Raw genomic sequence first — 23626 nt, forward strand, 5'->3', positions numbered from 1 at the left:
ATCTGCCTGGAACAGGTGGATAGAGGGGGGAAGCGTACACTCAGTGCTGCAGCAGTGAGATACAGACCTGTACAGTTACTAACAGTCTAAAAGAAAAGAAAATATAGGAAATGCCCAGCAGATCAGACAGCATCTGAGTTATCATAACAGATGACCTGTCATCAGAACTGGCTAGTTCTGCTACAAACTGGTTATCTGAAATTATTGAATCCATTGCTGAGTCTTGAGAGCTGTAGTGTACTGGTTAGAAGATGAGGTGCTGCTGCTTGGGACTACGTTAGGTTTTGTTGGAGCAGTGTGAAAGAGAGGTTAGAGTGGGACTGTGCTGGAGAATTAAAGTGATGGTAAAATGAAAGCCCTGGGTCACCTTTGCAGATTGAACAGAGGTGATCTGCCTAATGGTCACCCAATCTGCATTTGGTTTCTCCAATTAAAAGGTGAATACTCTGCTTCTTCTAGAAGACAGATGATTATTGGGCCAAGGGCACTATTCCTCAGGAACTCTGCAATGATATCTTTGTGACTGGCCTCCAACTATGACCATTTTCCTATAAACCAGGTATGAGTCCTGTCAGTGGAGTTTTCCTTCTGATCCTCACTGACTTCAATTTCTGAGAATGCTCCTTAAGAACATGAGCTTATCAAGCAAGTGCAGGACTGAGCCATACAGCCCTTTTGAGCTTGCTCCACCATTCAGTAAGATCCTAGCTGATCCTGTGCAGCAAATCCCTTGATCACCAGTTCCCTGATCTAGAGAATTAGGAAGATTTGTAATCCTTGGAGTAAAGAACTTTTCCTTTTTCAATTCCAAATCGCTGACCTCTTATTTTGAGACTCTGCACCCCCCCCCCCCCCCCCCCAGCTGTGGAATCTCCAGGCAGAAGAGACAGCTTCTTGCTTTCACTCCCTCAGAATCTTAAGTCTCAATCACCTCATTTTTCTAAACAAGTATCACCAAGCTTCCTCTATCACTCGTAAGAGGCAGGACCGCTGAGTTTTGACCTGATCCATTAATCAAAGGAGTGCATAGTTCTTTCTATAGCATGTGTTGCTTCTGCTGTTGAGTGTTGTAGCTTTGCTAGACTGGGACATCATTTCAGCTCTGTCTGATGCTCCTCCTGCCACAAACTTGTACACTGACTAAACCAGGTTTAGTCATCCAGCTTGATGATTAAGGATTGAGAGAAATTCTTGGCCATGAGCTTGTGGTTGCAATGAACTGCAAGGTGATGGTGCTGCTAATAGTCCATTGTCACTAATTGATGCCCAGTTTTGAGTTAAGTTAAGCTACTTAGTTCTGTGGTGGTGGCATAGAACCTGACAGGCTTGCTCATTATGAAGATGATTTATTCGCTACAATGACTGTGCATTGGTTACTTCTGCTAAAAAGCATCACAGATAGCTCATCAGTATGATTCTGGGAGTGTGAGCCATTTGCTTGACTTGTCTGTGGAGCAGTTCTCCCACATTTTGGTACTTGGCTCCCAAATTTTTTTTAAGGGTCACTTTGGCTTTGCTTTTGTTATACCCTAGACCTGAGGTTTAACGGTCTATTTCCGAGGGCGGTTGAGGGTTAACTGTCGTCTATCCATCTCTCCTCTATTCTGTCAATCGGACTTGTTTTTTGTTGACCTTTTTGCGTGATGCCCTCATTCCACAGACTCACCAGACATCCTATAGCCACATTCTCCACAAATGCTCCAGATCTTAAGGGAAGAATTCATTCTTGATGCTGCTATTGGATGTGTGCATTGGTCGCTAGTTTTACTCAGCTGCACACGTTAGACTTAGCGGAACCAAATGTGCAGAGGAGTGTACAAGCAATGGCTGATAACCTCCCATAAATTTAGTGTTACTGAGGTTGAAATTCTACCCCAGAGAATCTTTTGTTTAATACCTCTACCGTGGAGGTTGTGTTATCATATAAGACATTTGATAAAACCATGATCTTCACTGAATCGCCAGTGAAGTTTTACCTTCATGAGCAAAAATTTACGCTGGCAAGTGATGAGGAGAGTGAAACCATTGTCTCTGATCCCTGCTACGAGCTCCGTCACTCTTCCTGTTTGGGTCTGAGCAAGACTGCTCACAACCTTAGTACCTTATTGGATCCCAAGATAAGCTTCTGACTACATATTAACCCTAATGCCAAGACAGTCTATTTTCACCTCTGTAACATTGCTCATCTTCATCCATATCAGTTGGTACAACCTTCATTATTGCTTTAAATAAGTCCAGTCCTTCCCTGCCTTCTACACTATTCCCTTGAGTTCATTGAAAATTCCTCTGCCTCTACCTTCACTTGCACTAAGTCCCACCCAGTGAATTATGCCAGTTAACCGTTGGTTTGGGTCCTTGATAAGTGAGATAAAAGCTGCGATCAGGACCTTCTACTGCTGTGTATAGATCTCCCTGCCAGTAATTTAAAAGGAGGAAAAAGACGTCCTGATTTTCACTGGGCAATGAGAATCTAAACATGAGCACGTAGGACTTTAGAGGCATATGGGCCAAACATGGGCAATCTTGGTTGGCATGGACCAGTTGGGCCAAGGGGCCTGTTTCCATACTGTATTACTCTATGGCTTGCTTCTTTTGATCACCTTGCCAAATGAGTGGCAGCTGACAAGGGGATTGTGAGAATGAGTCGGGAAGGTTGGGAACACTTTCACCTGCCTGTGCTTTATTACTGTTCCAGGCAGCTTTCCTTCATTGTGGAATGCTTTGGAAACGCCAGTACAAATTCAAGGGGCCAAGACCTATTTTCATGGGTTATCTCCTTTCTCCTTGCATCTGGAGAATATCCAACAGCCAAGCTAAATTACCAGAAAGTAGCAATGATATGTGTGCAGAGTTGGCTTTGATACGTTACTAATAAAGATATAAAATACAATAGAACACATATGAAAGAACATTGGTCATTTGAGTAATTTTTCATCATTTGCATTATGTGTAATTTATTTATCAGTATTATTGATGTTACTTGGGAACAAAATCAAATCACAAAGAAAACCAATTATTTTGTTTGTTGTAGGTGTAATCTTGCGCCCCTTTTGGAATACGCTGATGATGTTGGACTCAAATCTGACTTTGTCACTATGAATCCATCAGTTGTGCAAAGAGCATTTGGAAGTCTTCAGAGTGAGACAGACAGAGAGAAATTTGTCGACAGACTGGCACTGTTGAATGACAGTGTTCTGTGGATCCCTGCGTTCATGGTTAAAGGAGGAGAAAAGCATGTCGAGTGTGTAAATCAGCTGATTCTGAAGAAGAGACTGAGCATACAGACAGCCTACCCATCCCTACGACTCATACATGCTGTCCGAGGGTATGTACCTCTCCATATCTCAAACCAGGTTAACAGTAAATCTTTGACTTTAAAACAGATGGCCATTGATCAGGAGTCTGTGACCTTGGTCCTGAAATCTTCAACACTGAGTTGTTAGTATGATCTCAAAAAAAGCTAGGTAAAAAATGCTAGTACTTTCTAAAATCCCACCCCACTTTAATGCAAAATAATTAAGTAATTTTGTTTGGATTAATTTGGAATGGGATCCTGGGAAATTTTTTGCCCATATGACCTGCCTGCCTTTGTATATCACTTCCCTGTGACCATTCAAATGCTAGCTATGGTGTTTGAATGTTAAAGGTTCCCATTAAATGAGATTTTTAAAAATCAGCGATAATAGTGGAAATCTAAATGTAAACTCTCATTATTTTGAACAGTGTGCAAAAGTTAATCCACTCTCTGTGAAATAGGAGTTCACAAAGGGCTTATGATTGATAACCTAATTTAAACTTTCTACACTTGAAATCCTTCTCGGCCATAAACTCATTTATCAATTGAATTCCAAGGCAGCAGAAGTGCAAGATTACTACTAAAAAGTTAACAGCCGTTCACCCCTCTGCCATCCGTTTTGTCTGCTGACATTCTGCTTCTATGAAGATATATGTACAAATAATGGACCTAGATCTGTAAATAATTGTTATTGAGACTTAAAAATGCTGTATAAGTCACACATCATCCCATTTTAAAGAATTTATGAATCAGACCGCTTTATGGAGGATAATTAGTCCAGACACAAGTGACAGGTTGTTTATTGTACTTCGAGAAATTTTCAGGAACCCCACTCTGAGTGGGGTTCACCTGTTGTAGTTGCTGATCAAAAAATTATTGGTATATTCAGTGACAAATGGTCTTGGAACATTTTGCCCTATGACTCATAAAATAAATCGTAAGTATTTAGGTTAGATAAGTCTCTCTGTTCCTGATATTATTTTGTAGACCCAGTAGTTTTTTTTTAAAAGTCTGATCTTTAACAGAAAAGGTCAGTTTCATACTCATTCAACCAAATGAGCAGGTGCATTTGACTAAATTTCCCCTGAATTCCTTGGAGGTGATGAGGGAAATTACTACTTATGGACTGACCTCTCTTCTTAACTCCTTGTCACATTTTACCTTTTTGAAACTGCTGAACAGGAGTGGGATTCCTTCATTGTTTTTAACCACTGCTGTGGAAGTTCATGAACACTAAGGAGAATGACTTCTGATCAAAACTCCCAGGCTTCTTGTAAAAAAAAATTTAATAGGTAACAAAAATGAATCCATTAAGGATGAAAATATATTCCTTTTACAGCCTTTAGGGATAACGAGGCTGCTCAGGAGAATGTACTTGCTCCTTTAATTCCTTATTTATAAGGATGCATCTGCAGTTTTTATAAATGAGGAATGAATTGGTTGCAATTAAAATGTCATCGGCTCTGACTCCACCACTGTGGTAGTGTGAAACACAAATATTTACATTTATAACTAACCATTGAAAACACTTTATTTTTCAGTGTGTGCTGTGTATGACACATTATTATCATATGCTGTACATTGCTCTCTTCAGCATGTGTCCTGAGATTATAGGTCTAGTGCTTGAGCATCTCCAGATTGATTTTGTCTGATATTAAAAAAACAGTTGTAAATCTCTTTCTTTTCTCAAACTTGGAAGAGTTTTCTTTTTCACATTTATCATTGTGAAGAAAAAATATGGGTTAAGAGAACAAAAGATATTCCTTGCCATGAAACTAACTGGAAGAAGCAGTTAGCTTTTGGGTAAGGAACAGGAAAGAATCATTTTTTTTAAGAACATTACAGCACAGTACAGGCCCTTCAGCCCACGATGTTGTGCCGACATTTTATCCTGCTCTAAGATCTATCTAACCCTTCCCTCCCACATGGCCCTCCATTTCTTTATCATTCATGTGTCTATTTAAGAGTCTTAAATGTCCCTAATGTATCTGCCTCCACCACCTCTGCCGGCAGTGCACCCACCACTCTCTGTGTAAAAAGAAAACTTACCTCTGACATCCCCCTTATACCTTCCTCCAATCACCTTAAAATTATGCCCCCTCGTGTTAGCCATTTTTGCCCTGGGAAAAAGTCTCTGACTGTCCACTCGATCTATGCCTCTTATCATCTTGTGCACCTCTATCAAGTCACCTCTCATCCTCCTTCTCTCCAAAGAGAAAAGCCCCAGCTCGCTCAACCTATCCTCATAAGACATGCTCTCCAATCGAGGCAGCATCCTGGTAAACCTCCTCTGCACCCTCTCTCTAAAGTTTCCACAGAAAGCTTCCTATAATGAGGAATATTATAGATATTAGATATTTTTACTTATTAGTCACATGTACATTGAAACACAGTGAAATCTGTCTTTTTGCATTACTGAGAATGTGCTGGGGGGCAGCCCACAAGTATCACCACTCTTCTGGTGCCAACATAGCATGCCCACAGCTCCTAACCTGTATGTCTTTGGAATGTGGGAGGAAACTGGAGCACCCGAAGGAAACCCTTTCAGACACTGAGAGAACAAACTCCTTATAGACAGCGGCAGAGTTGAACCCAGGTCACTGGCGCTGTAATAGCGTTACACTAACTGCTACATGCCATAATAGTTAATAAGCAAGTCAGCTATACAAAGTGGATCATAAAACATTTAAAATGAAATACTAATAGGTCTTAAGAGGAAGACTTGGCAAACTTGTGTAATAAGACAAGCTTTCCAAAAGAGAGAAATTATTCATTTTTGACTCTGTATTGAATTGTATTTTGTTGCTGGGAGCTTGACTAAGTTGGCAAGATCAGCATTGCCGTTCTTAGCTGGTAGTAATGCAACTGGATTACCTGCCAAACCACTTCATAAGGCAGTTGCTGTGGGACAAGTTTCAAAAGTAAGTAAACCTATTTAAGGATGCTGGATTTGCTTTCTTAAAGGTGGTTGGTGAATATGTTGGGTATTTCAATAATCCAAGTTGTTTCATGGTTGCTTTACTAATATCAATGGTTAACTCCCAGACTTTTCTTCAAACAAATTCTCAAATTGCTTTAGGGGATTTGAACTCTAACATTCTCTGGATTATAAATCTGGGCCTTTGGGTTATTCTTAATTCATCTGTGGAATGGGGGGGTGCCATTCCCTCCCTTTTCCTAATTGGCCATAAGAAGATGCTGGTGAGTTGCCATTTTGCAGTCCTGGTTACCGTGCTCCCAGAGTGTTGCTGGCGAGGGAGTTCCAGAGTTTACCCCTAATACTAGTGAAGAAATGGTGATATATGTTCAACTCAGCTTTGTGTGTGATAGAGGGGAACCTACAGGTAGACCTGTTCCTATATTCCTGCTGGCCTTGGCCATTTTGGTGGTCTTTTGGTCCTGGGTTTGGGAGGTGCTGTTGAAGTAGCCTGGTTAAGTAACTCCAGTGTATTTTGTTGACGGTACACATTACGGCCACTGTGCCAGCAGTGGAGGGAATGAATGTTTATGGTGATGGATCGGGTGCCAATCAAGCAAGCTGCTTTGTCCTGGTGTCGAGTTTCTTGAGAGTTATTGAAGTGGCACTCATACAGACAAATGGTGAATATTCCGTCACAGACCTGCGGAAATGGCTTTTGGATGTCAGGAGGTGGGTCATTTGACACAGGGCCAGCAGCCCACAACTTCTCCTGTAGCTATGATATTTATCTGGCTCATCCAGTTGAGTTTCTGGTCAGTTCTGATACTTGGGATGTTGATGGTGGGGATCTCAGTGATGGCAGTGCCATTGAATGTCAAGTACAGGTAGTTGGACTTGTTGCTGTTGGAGATGGACTTTGTCTGGCATTTCTGTGGTGCGGATGTTACTTGCTGTTTGCCAGCACATGTACGAATGTTGTCCAGGTCTTGCTTCATGCAGGCATGGGCTACCTCATTTTCTGAGGAGTTGTGACTAGAACTGAACATTGTGCAATCATCCAGGTCTGATCTTATGGTGGAAGGTAGGTCATTGATGAAGCAGCTGAAGAGGGTTGGGTAGAGGACACTGTCCTGGGGAACCTGAGGAACCTGCAGTGGCATTCTGGAGCTGGGATGATTGACTTCCAAATGCCACGGCCATCTCCTTTTGTACAAGGTCTGACTGCTCCTACCATAAAGAGTGTTTTTCCCTTGATGCAACTGACAATGCAAAGCAGAATGTTGTCTGTCCCCAAAGCCTTTGCTGTATCAGGTGCTCTCATCCATATTTTGATAATACATGGTGTGAATGGAATTGGGTTGAAGCCTGCTACTTTGAGAATCTCAGGATAAGCCGAGATGGATCATCAGTTTGGCATTTCTGGCTGAACATCAGTGTGAATGTTTCAGGGTTTGGTTTTAATGCTCGTGCCTCTTCTGACCACTGTGATTGTCTCACTAACCAATATTCCCAGCCCACCACCCTCCTTTTTTCTCTCTGTCTTGGCCTGTAACTAGAAACGTTAGGCTGCCACTCCTGTCTCTCTTCAAGCTGTGTTTCAGTCATAGTTAAAGTATCATCCTTCCACATATCTGTCAATGTCTTCAGTTCATCTGCCTTATTCACTAAACTCCTTGTATTTAGGTATGTGCCATTTAGCACAGCTAGAGACTGCTTTTTTGTTTGTTTCCTAATCTTTGTTCACTCCCTTTTAATTTTCTGCCTTCCCTTACTAGTTCTGCTTTACTCCTTCCAAATCAATGCTCAGCTTCCTATCTATCTGCCAATTAGTTTCAGCCCTCAACAGCATGTCACAAGTTATTGGTCCCAGTCCTTTGATGTGCAATCTGTGTGGTCTGTACAGAAATCACACTAACACCCCAAGAAGTTAAGGCTCTGCCTTTGCTACCATCTCTCTAGCCATGGATTCATCTGCATTACCTTCCTACTTCTACATTCACAGGCATGCAACATAGGGAGTAATCCAGCAATAACTACCATTGAAGTCCTGCTTCTTCTTCATTTTCCTTACGCCTTCAAATCTGCCCACAGAATCTCATCTCTTTTCCTAATTTTGTCACTGGTACTAATAAACCTAAGAAAACACAATCTAACCCATAGTCAATCTGTGGGCAATTCTATTTTGCTAAAATGCAATAAAAATACAGATTGTAGGAACAGTCATTAGGTGAGAAAGCAGCACATTGTTCACCATCTTCTTCATGGAGAGGGTTCACACACATATGGAGATGGAAGTCCACTTTCAACAGCGCAGGTATAATGCAAGCTGTGCATTGCACTCCACTTCCAAAGCTTGGCTGCATTGATTTCAAAGGAAAGAAATTTCAGAAGTAGAGTGCACCACACAGCTGCAATCGTACATGTGCATTTGGAGTAAGTTTCAGAGAATGAACTTCTTGGCAATAGCCACAGTAAATATAAGAGTTTCATCCCAGCACCTTCCACAGTTTCACAAGTATCTTGAAGGATACCAAGAAACAAAAGGAAAGGTATGCAACATCTGATTTTCAATAGTATTCGCAAAAACACCAAAAAAGATTACTTAAAAATAAAGGCATTACTTGTTTACTTAAGAATACATTCAAGCTCCAATCAGAATATTATTAGGATAACAGTTCAGCTTCTTATAAGACTCGGCCACAATATGCAAACAACGACACAAGAAAAAACACCCTGCGGGTTTACAGTGGTTATTGAGATCGAAAAGCTTTGCCTTTGCTAGCTGCTAATTTGCTATTATTGATCTCAGCACTTGAAGTGAGGGCAGAATGCAGCTGAAGCTGTTTGCTTATTTGTCCATGGCTCCAATGAACAAACAACTTGCATTTATATAGCGCCATTAATATGGTAAAATATTCCAAAGTTCCTGACAAGAGTTTTATCAAGCAAGATTGGGTACTCTGCCACATAAGGGGATATTAGAACAAGTGACAGAGAGCTCTTTATGGAATGTCTACAAGGAGGAAGGAGAGGAGGGGGATTTGGACAGGAATATCTGTAGTTTATGGACTGGGCAGCGACAAGCCATAGCTACTTGTGGAAAGAAAATCAATGTGCCAAGAATTGGAGGAATGTGGAGATCTTGAAAGGCTGACAGGGGTTATAGTGCCATTGAGAGTTGAGATCAAGTGGGAATTTAAACATCTCTATCTACACATTCCTGTCCAAGTCAAGCATCGTCTGAATAAGTAGATTTAAATTGGGGATTTCTGGATTGGAAGCCAGTATAGGTCAGTGATCTCTGTGCAGAAGGCTGAAGGGGACCTTGTTTGAGTGTACAAAAAGCCATGTGTTAAATGGTTGCAATTAAACAGAGAGTGCAAAATGAAACACTGGCTCTGGGTGTTTGTAGGCAGGCACAGTAGTGTAGTGGTTAGCATAACGCTATTACCGTGCCAGCGAGCTGGTTCAATTCTGGCTACTGTCTGTAAGGAGTTTGTACATTCTCCCCGTGTCTGCATGGGCTTCCTCCGGGTGCTCCGGTTTCCTCCCACATTCCAAAGACATATGGGTTAGGAAGTTGTGGACATGCTATGTTGGTGCCAGAAGCATGGCGATACTTGCGGGTTGCCCCCCCAGAACACTCTATGCAAAAATACATTTCACTGTTTCGTTGTACATGTGACTAATAAAGATATCTAATCTAGAAGTCAAATTTTGAGGTTTCAGCAGCAGATGAGTTGAACAAGGCTGAAACTGGGTGATGGTGATAGAAGAGATCGGATGTAGATGGGGAGGTTACTTTGTCAAAAACTCAGCTCTAAGTTAAATAGAGCAACAAGGGAGTGTACAAACAATAACGTATTTAGCCTTCAGAAAACCTCTGATGGGATGGGAATTGCTGGGCAGCATTTATTGACAATCATTGATTGGCCTTGAACTGTTTCAGTTTTTCCCACTATGTAGTTGGATAGGAAGCTCTAGGAATTAGATCAAGTGACAAGGAAGGAATGGAAATATGGTGCGACTTGCGGAAGAACCTTTGGATGACAGTGTTCCTTGTAAATGGTGGCCAATCCTGTTTGTAATGGAGAAAAAAAGAACTGAGTTTCATTTCGTAGTCAAGTTCTACTGTTCCACTTGCTGTGCTCAGGAAGAAAAGTTCACCATTTTTGTTTTTGAATAGATGGTCTTCTTTGCTGTCGCATTTTTACAACAGATGTGCAACATGTTGAGAGTGAGAGTTGTGGAGATGAGTGCAGAGATACAGGGAATGGAAGACACCCTTGGGAACCTTATCAACTGTGAAGGGGAATCCAAGGAGACAAAACTGAAGACCTGTCAGAGGTACTAGTGTAAATCATGACATTGTCATGACAGATGTGCCAGAGACGGGGTAGCTATGAAAATGAAGTGGTGTCCTTAAGCAACGTGGGCGGAAGTATACACAAGGTAATTGTGGGATTCCATTTGATTTGGCATCACAGAGATGTGGCTGAAAGAAGATCAGAGCTGGAAGCTAATCATTCAAGGATACGTATCCTATTGAAAACAGACAGGTGGGCAGAGGGGCAGGGGTGGCCCTGTTGGTTTAAAAAAAATGAAATTAAGTCAATAGGAAGGAGCAATCTAGGATCAGAAGATGTAGCATCTATGTGGAGACGAGAGACTGCAGATGCTGGAAATCAATAGCAACACACAAAGGAGCTGGAGGAACTCAACGTGTCAGGCAGCATCTATGGGGGGGGGGGGGGGGGAATGGACAGTCAATGATTCAGGTCAAAACCCTTCGTCAGGACTGGTGTAGAATCTATGTGGGTAGAGTTAAGGAACCACAAAGATAAAAAGACCCTGATGGGAGTTAAGTACAGGCCTCCGAATAGTAGTCAAGATGTGGGGTACAAAATACACCAGGAAGTAGAAAAGACATGTGAGAAAGGCAATGTTACAGTGATCATGGGGGACATCAATGTGTGGGTAGACTGGGAAAGTCAGGTTGGTCGTGGACTGCGAGGAAAGGAACTTATCAAATGTCTACGAGATGGCTTTTTAGAGCAGCTTGTGGTAGAGCCCACTAGGGAACGGGGAATTCTGGATTTGGCGTTGTGCAATGAGGCAGACTTGATCAGGGAGCTTAAGGTGAAGGAACCCTTAGGAGGCAGTGACCATAATATGATAGAATTCACCCTGCAGTTTGAGAGAGAGAAGCTGAAGTCTGATGTAACAGTATTACATTTGAGTAAAGGTAACTCCAGAGGCATGAGGGAGGAGCCGGCCAGAGCTGATTGGAAGGGGACCCCAGCAGGGAAGATGGTGGAGCAGCAATGGCAGGAGTTTCTGGGAGTAATTCGGGAGACACAGCAGAACTTCATCCCAAGGAAGAAGAAGCACACTAACATAGAAAAACTACAGCACAATTCAGGCCCTTCGGCCCACAAAGCTGTGCTGAACATGTCCCTACCCTAGAAATTACTAGGCTTATCCATAGCCCTCTATTTTACTCAGCTCCATGTACCTATCTAACAGTCTCTTGAAAGACCCTATTGTATCAGCCTCCACCACCGTTTCCGACTGCCCATTCCACACACTCACCACTCTCTGAGTAAAAAAACTTACCCCTGACATCTCCTCTATACCTACTCCCCAGCACCTTAAACCTATGTCCTCTTGTGGCCACCAATTCAGCCCTGGGGAAAAGCCCCTGACTATCTACCCTAGCAATACCTCTCATCATCTTATATGCCTCTATCAGGTCCCCCCCATCCTCCGTCCCTCCAAGGAGAAAAGGCAGAGTTCCCTCAACCTGCTTTCATAAGGCATGCTCCGCATTCCAGGCATCGTCCTTGTAAATCTCCTCTGCACCCTCTCTATGGCTTCCGCATCTTTCCTGTAGTGAGGCGACCAGAACTGAGCACAATACTCCAAGTGGGGTCTGACCAGGGACCTATATAGCTGCAACAATACCTCACGGCTCGCAAATTCAATTCCCCGATTGATGAAGGACAATACACCATATGCCTTCTTAACCACAGAGTCAACCTGCGCAGCCGCTTTGAGCATCCTATGGATTCGGACCCCAAGATCCCTCTGATCCTCCACACTGCCAAGAGTCCTACCATTAATACTATATTCCGCCAACATATTTGACCTACCAAAATGAACCACTTCACACTTATCTGGGTTGAACTGCATCTGCCACTTCTCAGCCCAAATCTGCATCCTATCTATGTCTCTCTGTAACTTCTGACAGCCCTCCAAACTATCCACAACACTCCCAACCTTCGTGTCATCTGCAAACTTACTAACCCACCCCTCCACTTCCTCATCCAGGTCGTTTATAAAATTCACAAAGAGTAAAGGTCCCAGTACAGATCCCTGAGGTACACCACTGGTCACTGACCTCCACTCAGAATACGACCCTTCAACAACCACTCTTTGCCTTCTGTGGGCCAGCCCGTTCTGGATCCACACTGCAATGTCCCCTTGGATCCCATGTCTCCTCACCTTCTCCATAAGCCTTGCATGGGGTACGTTATCCAACGCCTTGCTGAAATCCATATACACTACATCTATTGCTCTCCCTTCATCGATGTGCTTAGTCACATCCTCAAAAAATTCAATCAGGCTCATAAGGCAGGACCTGACCTTAACAAAACCATGCTGACTATTCCTAATCATATTATACCTCTCCAAATGTTCATAAATCCTGCCTCTCAGGATCTTCTCCATCAGCTTACCAACCACTGAGGTAAGACTCACCGGTCTATAATATCCTGGGCTATCCCTACTCCCCTTCTTGAATAAGAGAACAACATCTGCAACCCTCCAATCTTCTGGAACCGCTCCCGTCTCCATGGACGATGCAAAGATCATCGTCAGAGGCTCCGCCATCTCCTCCCTCGCCTCCCACAGCAACCTGGGGTATATCTCATCCGGTCCTGGCGACTTATCTAACTTGACGCTTTCCAAAAGTTTCAGCACCTCCTCTTTTCTAATATCTACATGCTCAAGCTTTTCAGGCTGCTGTAAGTCCCCACTACAATTCCCCAGATCTTTTTCTGTGGTGAATACTGACGTAAAGTATTCATTAACTACCTCTGCTATTTCTTCTGCATCCATACACATTTTCCCACTGCTGCACTTGATAGGCCCTATCCTTTCGCATTTCATCCTCTTACTCTTCACATACTTGTAGAACGCCTTGGGGTTTTCCTTAATCCTGCCTGCCAAGGCCTTCCATTTCCCCTTCTGGCTCTCCTAATCTCTTTCTTAAGTTCCTTCCTTTTAGCCTTGTACTCCTCCAGATCTCTAACATTACCTAGCTCTCTATACCTTTTGTATGCTTTTCTTTTCCTTTTGACGAGATTTATTATAGCCTTCGTACACCACGGTTCCTGTATCCTATCATGACTCTCCTGTCTCATCGGAACATGTCTATGTAGAGCTCCACACAAATATCCCCTGAATATTTGCCACATATCTTCTGTACTTTTCCCAGAGAACATCTGTTCCCAATTTAATCTTCCAATTTCCTGCCTGAGAGCCTCATAATTCCCTTTACTCCAAGTAAACACCTTTCTAGCCTGTCTGTTCCTATCCCTCTCCAGTGCTAACATAAAGGAGATAGAATTATGATCACTATCACCAAAATGTTCACCCACTGAGAGATCTGACACCTGACCAGGTCCATTACCCAATATCAAATCAAGCACAGCCTCTCCTCTTGTAGGCCTATCTACATACTGTGTCAAGAACCCTTCCTGAACACACCTAACAAACTCCACCCCATCTATACCCCTCACTGTCTGGAGATGCCACTCGATGTTTGGGAAATTAAAATCCCCCATCACAACTCTGTTATTCTCACACCTTTCTAGGATCTGCTTCCCTACCTGCTCCTCAATAACCCTGTCACTATTGGGCGGCCTATAAAACACACCCAGCACAGTTATCAACCCCTTCCTGTTCCTAACCTCCACCCATAGAGACTCCATAGACAATCCCTCCGCAACGTCCACCTTTTCCGCAGCCGTGATCAACAGTGCCACTCCCCCACCTCTCTTGCCTCCCTCCCTGTCCTTCCTGAAACATCTCAAACCCGGCACTTGAATCAACCATTCCAGCCCCGGAGTCTCCGTAGTGGCCACCACATCATAGCTCCAAGTATCGATCCAAGCTCTAAGCTCATCCGCCTTGTTCCTTGCATTAAAATAGACACATCTCAAGCCACATCCCTTCTCTATCACCTGTCTGTGGTACTTACTCCATTCAGATAAGGGGAGGATGAGGCAACCATGGCTGATGAGGGAAGTCGGGGATGGCATAAAAACAAAAGAGAAGGCATACAATATGGCAAAGATTAGTGGAAAGCCAGAGGATCGGGAAACCTTTAAAAGCCAACAGAGGACAACTAAAAATGCTATAAGGAAGATGAAATATGAGGGAAACTAGCCAATAATAATAAAGAAGATTCCAGAAGTTTTTTGTGATACATAACGGGTAAGAGAGAGGCAGGAGTGGACATTGGACTGCTTGAAAATGATGCTGGAGAATTAGTAATGGGGAAATGACAGAGGAGCTAAATAAATACATTGCATCAGTCTTCACAGTGGAAGACACCAGCAACACGCCAGAAATTCAAGAGAGTCGGGTGCAGAGGTGAGTGTAGTGGCCATTACCAAGGAGCTGGGGAAGCTGAAAGGCCTAATGGTGGATAAATCACCTAGACCAGACGGACTACACCACAGGGTTCTGAAAGAGGTCACTGAAGAGATTGTGGAGGCATTAGTAGTGATCTTTCAAGAATTACTGGAGTCAGGGAGGGTCACAGAGGACTGGAAAATTGAAAATGTGACACTGCTGTTTAAGAAGGGAGGGAGGGAGGCAGGAAATTATAGGTCGGTTAGCCTGACCTCAGTGGTTGGTAAGATTTTATTTCATCATTGTCAAGGATGATGTTTCGGAGAACTTGGAGGTATATGATAAATTAGGGCGAAGTCAGCACGGTTTCGCTAAGGGAAAATCTTGCCTGACGAGTCTGTTAGAATTCTTTGAGGAATTAACAAGCAGGTTAGACAAAGGAAAGTCAGTGAATATTACTTACTTGGATTTTCAGAAGACTTTTGACAAGGTGCCGCACACAAGGCTACTAAACAAGATAAGAGCCCATGGAGGCAAGGTACCAGCATGGATAGAAGATTGGCTGACTGGCAGAAGTCAGAGAGTGGGGATAAGCGAATCCTTTTCAGGATGGCTACCCATGACTAATGGAGTTCTGCGGGGGTCAGCATTGGGACCACAACTTTTCGCTTGATACATTAATGATCTGGATGAAGGAACGGTTGGTATTTTGGCCAAATTTGCAGACCAAGGTAGACCAAATTTGCAGACCAATACCAAGGTAGGTGAAAGAACAGGTGGTGTCACAGAGGCAGGGATTCTGCTGAGGGGTTGGGAGAGTGGGCAAAGAAGTGGCAGATGGAATACAGCGTAGGGGAGTGTGGGGTTATGCACTTTGGCAGGAAGAATAAAGGTGTAGACTATTTTCTAAATGGGGAGCAGACTCAGAAATCCGAGGTGCAAAGGGACTTGGGAGTCCTAGTTCAGGATTCCATTCAGGTTAACTTGCAGGTTGAGTCGGTAGTAAAGAAGGCAAATGCAATGTTAGCATTCATTTCAAGAGGACAAGAATATAAAAGCAAGCATGTACTGCGGAGACTTTATAAAGCATTGGTCAGACTGCATTTGGAGTATTGTGAGCAGTTTTGGGCCTGGTATCTAAGGAAGGATGTGCTGGCCTGGAGAGGGTCCAGAGGAGATTCACAAGAATGATCCCAGCGTTTGATGTCTCTGGGCCTGTACTCGATGGAGTTCAGAAGGATGAGGGGGGGAATCTCATTGAAACCTAGCAGATACTGAAAGGCTTGTTCAGAGTGCATGAGGAGAGGATGTTTCCATTAGTAAGAGAGTCTAGAATCCAAGGCCACAACCTCAGAGTAAAGGGACTTTGTTATAAAACTGAGATGAGGAGAAATTTCTTCAGCCAGAGCGTGGTGAATCTGTGGAATTTGTTGCCACAGAGGGCTGTGGAGGCCAAGTCATTGGGTGTATTTAAGGCAGAGATTGATAGGTTCTTGATTGGTAAGGGGGTTAAGGGTTACAGGGAGGATGGAAATTGGGGTTGGAAAAAAAAATCAGCCATGATTGAATGAAGGAACAGCCTCAATGCGCCAAATGGCCTAATTTTGCTCCTACATCTAATGGTTATGGTCTTTTTACTAAGTGCTAACCAATCTTCTGAAACTGTGATAGGGAAGTCAAGTTAAAGATGGATCATATGAAAGAACAGCAATGAAGTTTGTCAGAAAACTTTCTAACTTAGAGAGAACATGAAGTGTTCATCAACGTATCTGAGGAAGGAGAGAGAGCGGAGGGCCTAAGAAAGACAACATTGTGGGCCGAAAGGCCTGTATTGTGCTGCACTGTTCTATGATTCTATGAAGACTGAACCAAGGACTGTTCCATGTATTGCCCATGAGGTTCCTTTAACTATCACTATTCTGAAGAAGTGAGTGGAGTTAGAGGAGCAAGTTCAGCCAGGAGAAGGAGGGTAGATGTGGAAGGGGACTGCTTGGGCCTCTGTTATAGGAAGAATTGAAGGTCTTTTAATCCAGTGTCATTTGGGTGGAGCGATTAGACATCCATGGTGAAAAGGGGCCTTTTGGGGCCATGAAACTGGAAACGGTTAATGTGCTGGAGGACGTTAGAAATGTCACGTGTGTAGATGGGGAGGTGGCAATTGAAGATCAGCTGCTTGGGCAACAACAGCCTGCTGTTCATTGCTGGAGTCATGGTTTGCAGGGGATATGAGGAGGTGGCTTTTAACCTCAGGTTGAGGTCAGTTTACCAAACTGCAACCTGTGTCAGCAGGTATGATGACAATGTTGGGCTAGTCCTTGATGGAGGGAAGTGCTGAATGTTCAGAGGAAATAGATTAGAATGAGTAAAGGAAGTGGAAAAATTGAGACAGTCACTGTCATGTCAGCAATTAGCCATGAATGGCTCTGGAGGGGGTAAAGAGGCCAGAGGGAGCGGCCCTGTTGGGATGGGAATTCTGGAGGTAGAGGAATGTCGACTGTCTGGGGTGAGTACACTGACTGAAGAAACAGACACAGGGACGACTGCAGTGGAAACAGAGGTCAATGTCGTGCCAGAATCCATTGGGATGCAGTTGTAGGGGGTTGAGGCTGAGGACTGGTGATTCAGGATCAGAGAGGGGAAGATCAGAGGTGATGAAAACACAGCGAGGGGTGAATCTGGGGGTAGATATGGGGTCAGAGAAAGTGAATTGGGGAAAAGATCAGGAGAAGTGTTTCCATTCAAAGGTTGAACATTTTGCTATCTTTGACCCTTGAAAGCAATGAATTTTTTTTATCGTCTGTTAAGCTTCAGATGTAGTTTGGGATGATGTGGAACTTTGGAGAAGGAAGCTCTGCCAAAGAATAGTTGGTGGTCCTAGGGAGAGAGAGGTTCATAATGTGCATGGCATAAAACTTGGATCTCAGGATGTAAAATAACAGATTCTAGAAATGCTGAATATCTTAAAAATATCTGTAAATATGGGAGGATCTGAAATGCGAAGGGTAGAACAGTTGGAAATCTGCTGATGACGTAGATTTGCAGATGACACAAGACATGGGGGTGTAGCAAACGTTGAGAAGGAAAGGAATATAGAAAGGCTAGTGCATGGGTGGATCAATGGTGGATGAAATTTAATGCTAAGAAATGTTAGGTGTTACATTTTGGTGAGAGGAATGAGAAGAGGCAACTAGAGAGAACAGTTCTAAAAAGGTCACAAGAATAGAGAGATCTAGGGTTGTATCTGGCCGGACAGATTAAGAAAATGATTTAAAATAAATTATGATCCTGGGATTTATAACTAGAGGCATGGAATACAAGAGCAGGAAGCCATGTTGAATCTTTATAAAATTATGGAGATTGTGTCAATTTCTGAATGCCACTCTTTAGGAAAAATGTTAAGGCTTCAGAGGGGCTACAGAAGATTCCAGGTATGAGGAACTTTACTTATGGGATAGACAAGAAGCTGGAGCAGAGGAAGTTGCAAGGAGATCTGAGAGAGGCATTTAAAATCATGATGTGTAGAGACAGGATAGAGGGAAACTGCTGTCACTGTCTGATGGGTCAAGAACTGGGAACACTAAGTGAGGGTGATTGACAATAGAACCAAAAGTAACATGAGGAAAAACTGATTCACACAGTGAGTGGTTATGATTTGGAATACACTGGCAGAGGGAGACATAGTGCAGGCTATTCAAATCTAGTGTTCAAAAGTGAGCTGGATATGTACCTGTAAGGAAAGGATTTGCTGTGCTGTGCTGTAGCAGAGGGCAGGGGAATGGGTTTAGCTGAAAGTGATACAAATGAGATGGGCAGAATGGTTTCTGTGCTGTGATTCACTAGCCTGCTCCCTCAGCTGTTAATGCAAGAAAACATTTGGAGGAAAATAAAATATCCACTAACCAGCCAATAATGATATCAGTGGCACCACAAAGGTATGACCGGTACAGATGAAAATTTAGTGACAGGGCCCAACATACAAACGTCATTTCATCAGTTTTGCTGTTTGAGTTTAGAATATTTCTTCAAGTAAAAGAATGTTCCACAATATATAATGAGCATTTCAGCCTTGTGTCTTTTTAGAACACCTTCACTGATGCCATTTACATGCCTGATGTCAGCACTGTCATGTGTGGACTCCAGTGAACAGTGAATTAGTCCACACATGGGCAGTTAAACTCAGAGATCCAAAAGCTTGTGGCAGTGATTTGCTGCTGCTCGACTGTTAGAGTCACAGAACATTACAACAGGGATACAGGCCCTTTGGCCCAACCAGTCCATGCCGACCACGGTACCCACCCAGCTAGTCCCAATTTCCTGCATTCGGCCCATGTCCACGTACCTACCCAAGTGCTTCTTAAATAACACTATTGTACCTGCCTCAAAACCACTTCCTCTGGCAGCTCGTTCCATTACTCATTCACCCTCTGTGTGGGAAAAAGTTGCCCTTCAGGTCCCTTATAAATCTTTCCCCTCTCACCCTAAATCTATGCAGAAATCAGTAAACTGATGAGAATTTTGGGTATTTATAAACTATTTTCATTCAAAACAAAATCCTGAAAACATTACACTTTGTTGCAAGAGGTGTAATGCTTAATGGTTCACTGAGTCATAGCTGCAGCTTAACTGCCTGTTATTCCGTTGGATAATTATTTCATTAAAAAATAAGTTTATTTATGATAGCTAAACTTTTGCTTTTACCTCGTGTATGTCCTAATCTTTGGTTTGCTCTTCATAAACTAATTAGAAATCCAGTTAAACATTTGTGGCTCACTGGTTCACCTTTTGTGATTGGCTGTTTAGCCTGCATGATGACATCACTGTTGTCTTGTTGCCAGAAAGCAGGGAAAAGGGAAGCTCGTGCTACCAAATTTATCGCTGTGGTTACTTTTCACCGATGTCAGATGGAGTATTGCCATCTTATCATGACGTCAAAGTCTGTCCTGTGCTTTTCCTCTTGCAGTTTAACCAGCTTCTGACGCATTCCTAAGAATTCCCCTAAAATTATTTAGCCCAGGGGAAGAACTTTACCAGAATTTTTCTTTCATTTGAAGTGCCCCACATAGTTCAGTTGGGTTCTCACTTCCTCAAAAGAGATTGAGCAGATAGTTTCTTCCACTGAGTGCAGGCAGAACTCTGCTAACTAAGGATAATTCTGATATTTAATTCCATGTTGTTTCTATAATCCTGCTGTATGGGAAAGATATCTCTGTGCAGTTAACTGTTGGACTCTTAGACTTGAAGTTAAATTGTAGGAAACCAAAATAGATTTGTATTTGCATCATAAACAGAGAGTGATGAAAGTGACCAGTTTCTGCACATCAGTACTGATGAAGGGGTCTTGACTCTGTGCCTCTCCCCACCTCTGCTGCCTGACCTGCTGTGTGCTTCCACTAGTGTCTGATTTTGTCTTTAGATTACCAGCATCTACCGTTTCTTGCTGCAGTTGTAGTTACATCAGACTGATAATACAAGAATGTAGGAATTAGAAGCAGGAGTAGGTCATCTGGCCCAATGTACCTGCTCCACCATTCATCAAGATCATAGCTAATCTTTCACCTCAGCTCCATTTTCCTGTACCAGTTCCATATCTCTTGGTTCTTTTAACATTCAGAAATCTGTCAATCTCTGTTTTGAATGAACTCCATGGTACCACAGCCCTCCTGAGCAGCCTATTCCAAAGATTCACCATCCTCTTAAGTGAAGAAATTTCTTCCTTATCTCACTCTTAAATGGCCTACCCTGTGCTCTGAGACTGTAACCCTTGGAAATATTCTCCCTGTTGAGCCCATTAAGAATTATGTGAGTTTCAATGAGGTCTCATCTCATTCTTCTAAACTCTGGAGAATACAGGTAGAATCTACTCAATCTCTCCTCAATAACAAATCTGCCATCCTGAGCCTTGTGAATGAATCTTTATTATGCTCCCTCTATGGTAGCCATATCCCTTTATAGGTAACGAGACCAAAGCTGCACACAGTCCTGTAGATGCAGTCTCATCAAAGCCATTTACAACTGAGAGGAGACATCTTTAGTCCAGTATTCAAATCCTCCCATAATAAAAATCTAATTTACCATGTGTTTTCCTAATCACTTGCTGCAGCTGAAATGTAGCTTTCAGTGACTGGTGTACAAGGTCATCAACATTTCCCAGCTTCTCACCATTTAAAACAATACTCTGCTTTTCTGTTTTGTGCACTGAAGCAGATGATCTCATATTCTTCAACGTTATATTCCACTTGCCATGTTCCTGCCCACTCCTCGAGCTTATATATACACCTTTTACATCCTCCTCCCTACTTAATCCCACTAGCTGTCACTGCTTGTCTAGAACCTGATTATTTTCTGAGTACCCACTAAGCTAGTCCTTTCAATAGTACAGATCAACTGAAATGAGCAGAATTGGCAAGAATTGAAGTAATTTGTCTCCACCTTATTTGGTTTGAATACTTTCTGGAGAAAAAGCCAGGAAATCTAGAAAACATCTTCAAAAAAAAAAGGAAATTAATTTCTTGGTGAGTATATATTTCACATTGTTTGATTATGATTGAGATCAGGAACGTCAGGCTTTGTATGCAGTTAACTAGGTATTTCAGGTGGAAGTCCATTTAACTGTAAATTTTCCAGAGCTCTTCTTAGGCCATGGAGTCTACAGAGCTCACTGATGAACATGTCATGTGCTTCAGCACTGTAAGCTGTAGTCACGTGACTGTACCTTGAGTATGCCCCTCACTGGGACACTAATTTGATTGCTGCCTGCCCTGACAGTTTACTTTTGAGGGTGATCTGTGACAAGCCCTGTGTACCGCAGAGTTAACCTTGTGTCATTGTGAAATGAAGCTTCTGTGAGATGTATTATCAAATGTCACTAGTGTGCACACTGTGCAGCTGACCATCCAGAGGATATTGGCTAATGCCATTTGTACAGGGTCAAACTGAAAGGCAAGAAGAATACACGTGAATGCAACATTGAGAACATATTTCTTGACATTTTTAATGCCCTAAAACTACTTTCTTATTATGGCTATCACGAGGGGCATAATTTTAATGTGATTGGAGGAAGATATAAGGAGGATGTCAGGGGTAAGTTTATTTTTACACAGAGTGGTGATTGCATGGAATGCACTGCCAGCGGAGGTTGTGGGGGCAGATACTGTACACTCAGGACATTTAAAATCTCTTGGATAGCACTCCATTTCTCTATCATTCATGTGTCTATGTGGGAGGGAAGGGTTAGATAGATCTTGGGGCAGGATAAAATGTCGGCACAACATTGTGGGCCGAAGGGCCTGTGCTGTGCTGTAATGTTCTATGTTCTATTCATTCCTGGATCCTTTACGTAATATCTACTCTCTGGATGATATCTTTGCAAGTCATGTGAACTTCTGACTTGCAACCGTAGCCCTTTCACTTGAGGAGATTTTGCCACAACTGTAATGTCAGCAGTCTCAAGGCATCAGAGTAGAATAATAGAATCTTTCCAATGGTCACCACAAATTCCAGCTCCACATTCCTCATCCGGTGTCTTTCTCCTATTGGTAAACATCCTTCTCCTTTTGTGCTCGTATACATGGAGCTCATTTGCATGAAGAATTGAGCTTTACCATTAAGAAATCCAGATGAGCTTCCTTTAAGTAAGCACCATTTCAAATGGACCACAGTCTCACACTCCACTGCCTGATCCTTCTAGATTCTAAAAATCTTGTTGAAATAAACAACTGCCTACAATTATGTGCCACTATAATTTGGAATATCTTACTTCAAAATTTGGATTTTAGCTGGAAAACGAGGAAAAAAAGCCAGAGGCCATGAAACGAGGAACAAAAAATTAGAAAAATGCGTTGTACTTGAGCCATGAACTGCATGGCTATGGAACGGATACTAGAAGTTAGCACTAGGTTAGGAAGCCCCTTTGTGATCAAGGAAAATTATAATGGACTAAATGCCCCCTTTCTGTGTCATAAATTTTCCGTGATTCTTTGATACAGATGTTGAACGTAGCGGATAAATAGCTTGTGTTGTATTCGAATCCATCATTCAGGCACTGTTAAGTTTATTCTAATTTTGGGTAGCTGTGGGGCTCATCCAAAATGAACCTAGTCCTCATTTCAATATAGGAATGGTCCTGTTATGGTTTGACTTTAGATCCTTGACCTGTCCCGGGTACTATGGAATATGAGAGAAACAAAGGACTGCAGATGCTGGAATCTAGATGGAAAACACGATGATGCTGGAGGAACTCAGCAGGCCAGGCAGCATCCATGTCAACGTTTCGGGTCAGGACCCTTCTTCAGGAAGGATCTTCCTTCTTCTGAAGAAGGGTCCTGACCCGAAACATTGACCACCTGCTTTTCTCCACAGATGCTGCCTGGCCTGCTGAGTTCCTCCGGCATCATAGTGTTTTTCACTGCCAAATATCGTATGCATTACTAACATGTTGTTTTCCTGTTTGGGATGCCCTGAATTATTTTTTTTAAGGTTAGCACCTGTACTATGTAAAAGGAAAATACGTATTCTGATTTCTTTAGAATCAAACCACCAGGAGCCAGAGTTGTTATTTAGCAGAATTACCTTCTAAAACTAAATCCCTTCAGAAATGAGCAAACCGATAAAATCATCTGCTTTAATGGTGTCTGGGACATACAGAAAGGTTCAGCGGATGCCTCATCTCTTGGTAGGTCAATGCAGGATTTTTTTTGCTCATTTATTAGCAATGATGTCCAATCAAATGTCCCTTTCATCCATCAGAAAATATTTCCCTTTATTTCAAGAAT

At 42.7% G+C, this 23626-nt stretch overlaps 1 protein-coding gene across 1 annotated transcript in view; it reads left to right on the forward strand.

The window, feature by feature from the left end:
* The window catches only part of st8sia4 (ST8 alpha-N-acetyl-neuraminide alpha-2,8-sialyltransferase 4), a 49571-nt gene that overhangs the window by 19565 nt on the left and 6380 nt on the right, over positions 1–23626 (forward strand). Inside the window, exon 4 of the mRNA XM_052019652.1 lies at positions 3032–3325. Within this exon, the coding sequence (XP_051875612.1) occupies positions 3032–3325 (294 nt within the window). The remainder of the gene's footprint in view (positions 1–3031; positions 3326–23626) is intronic.

This window comes from Pristis pectinata, chromosome 7 (genome assembly GCF_009764475.1).
Source record: "Pristis pectinata isolate sPriPec2 chromosome 7, sPriPec2.1.pri, whole genome shotgun sequence".
NCBI classification, from domain to species: domain Eukaryota; kingdom Metazoa; phylum Chordata; class Chondrichthyes; order Rhinopristiformes; family Pristidae; genus Pristis; species Pristis pectinata.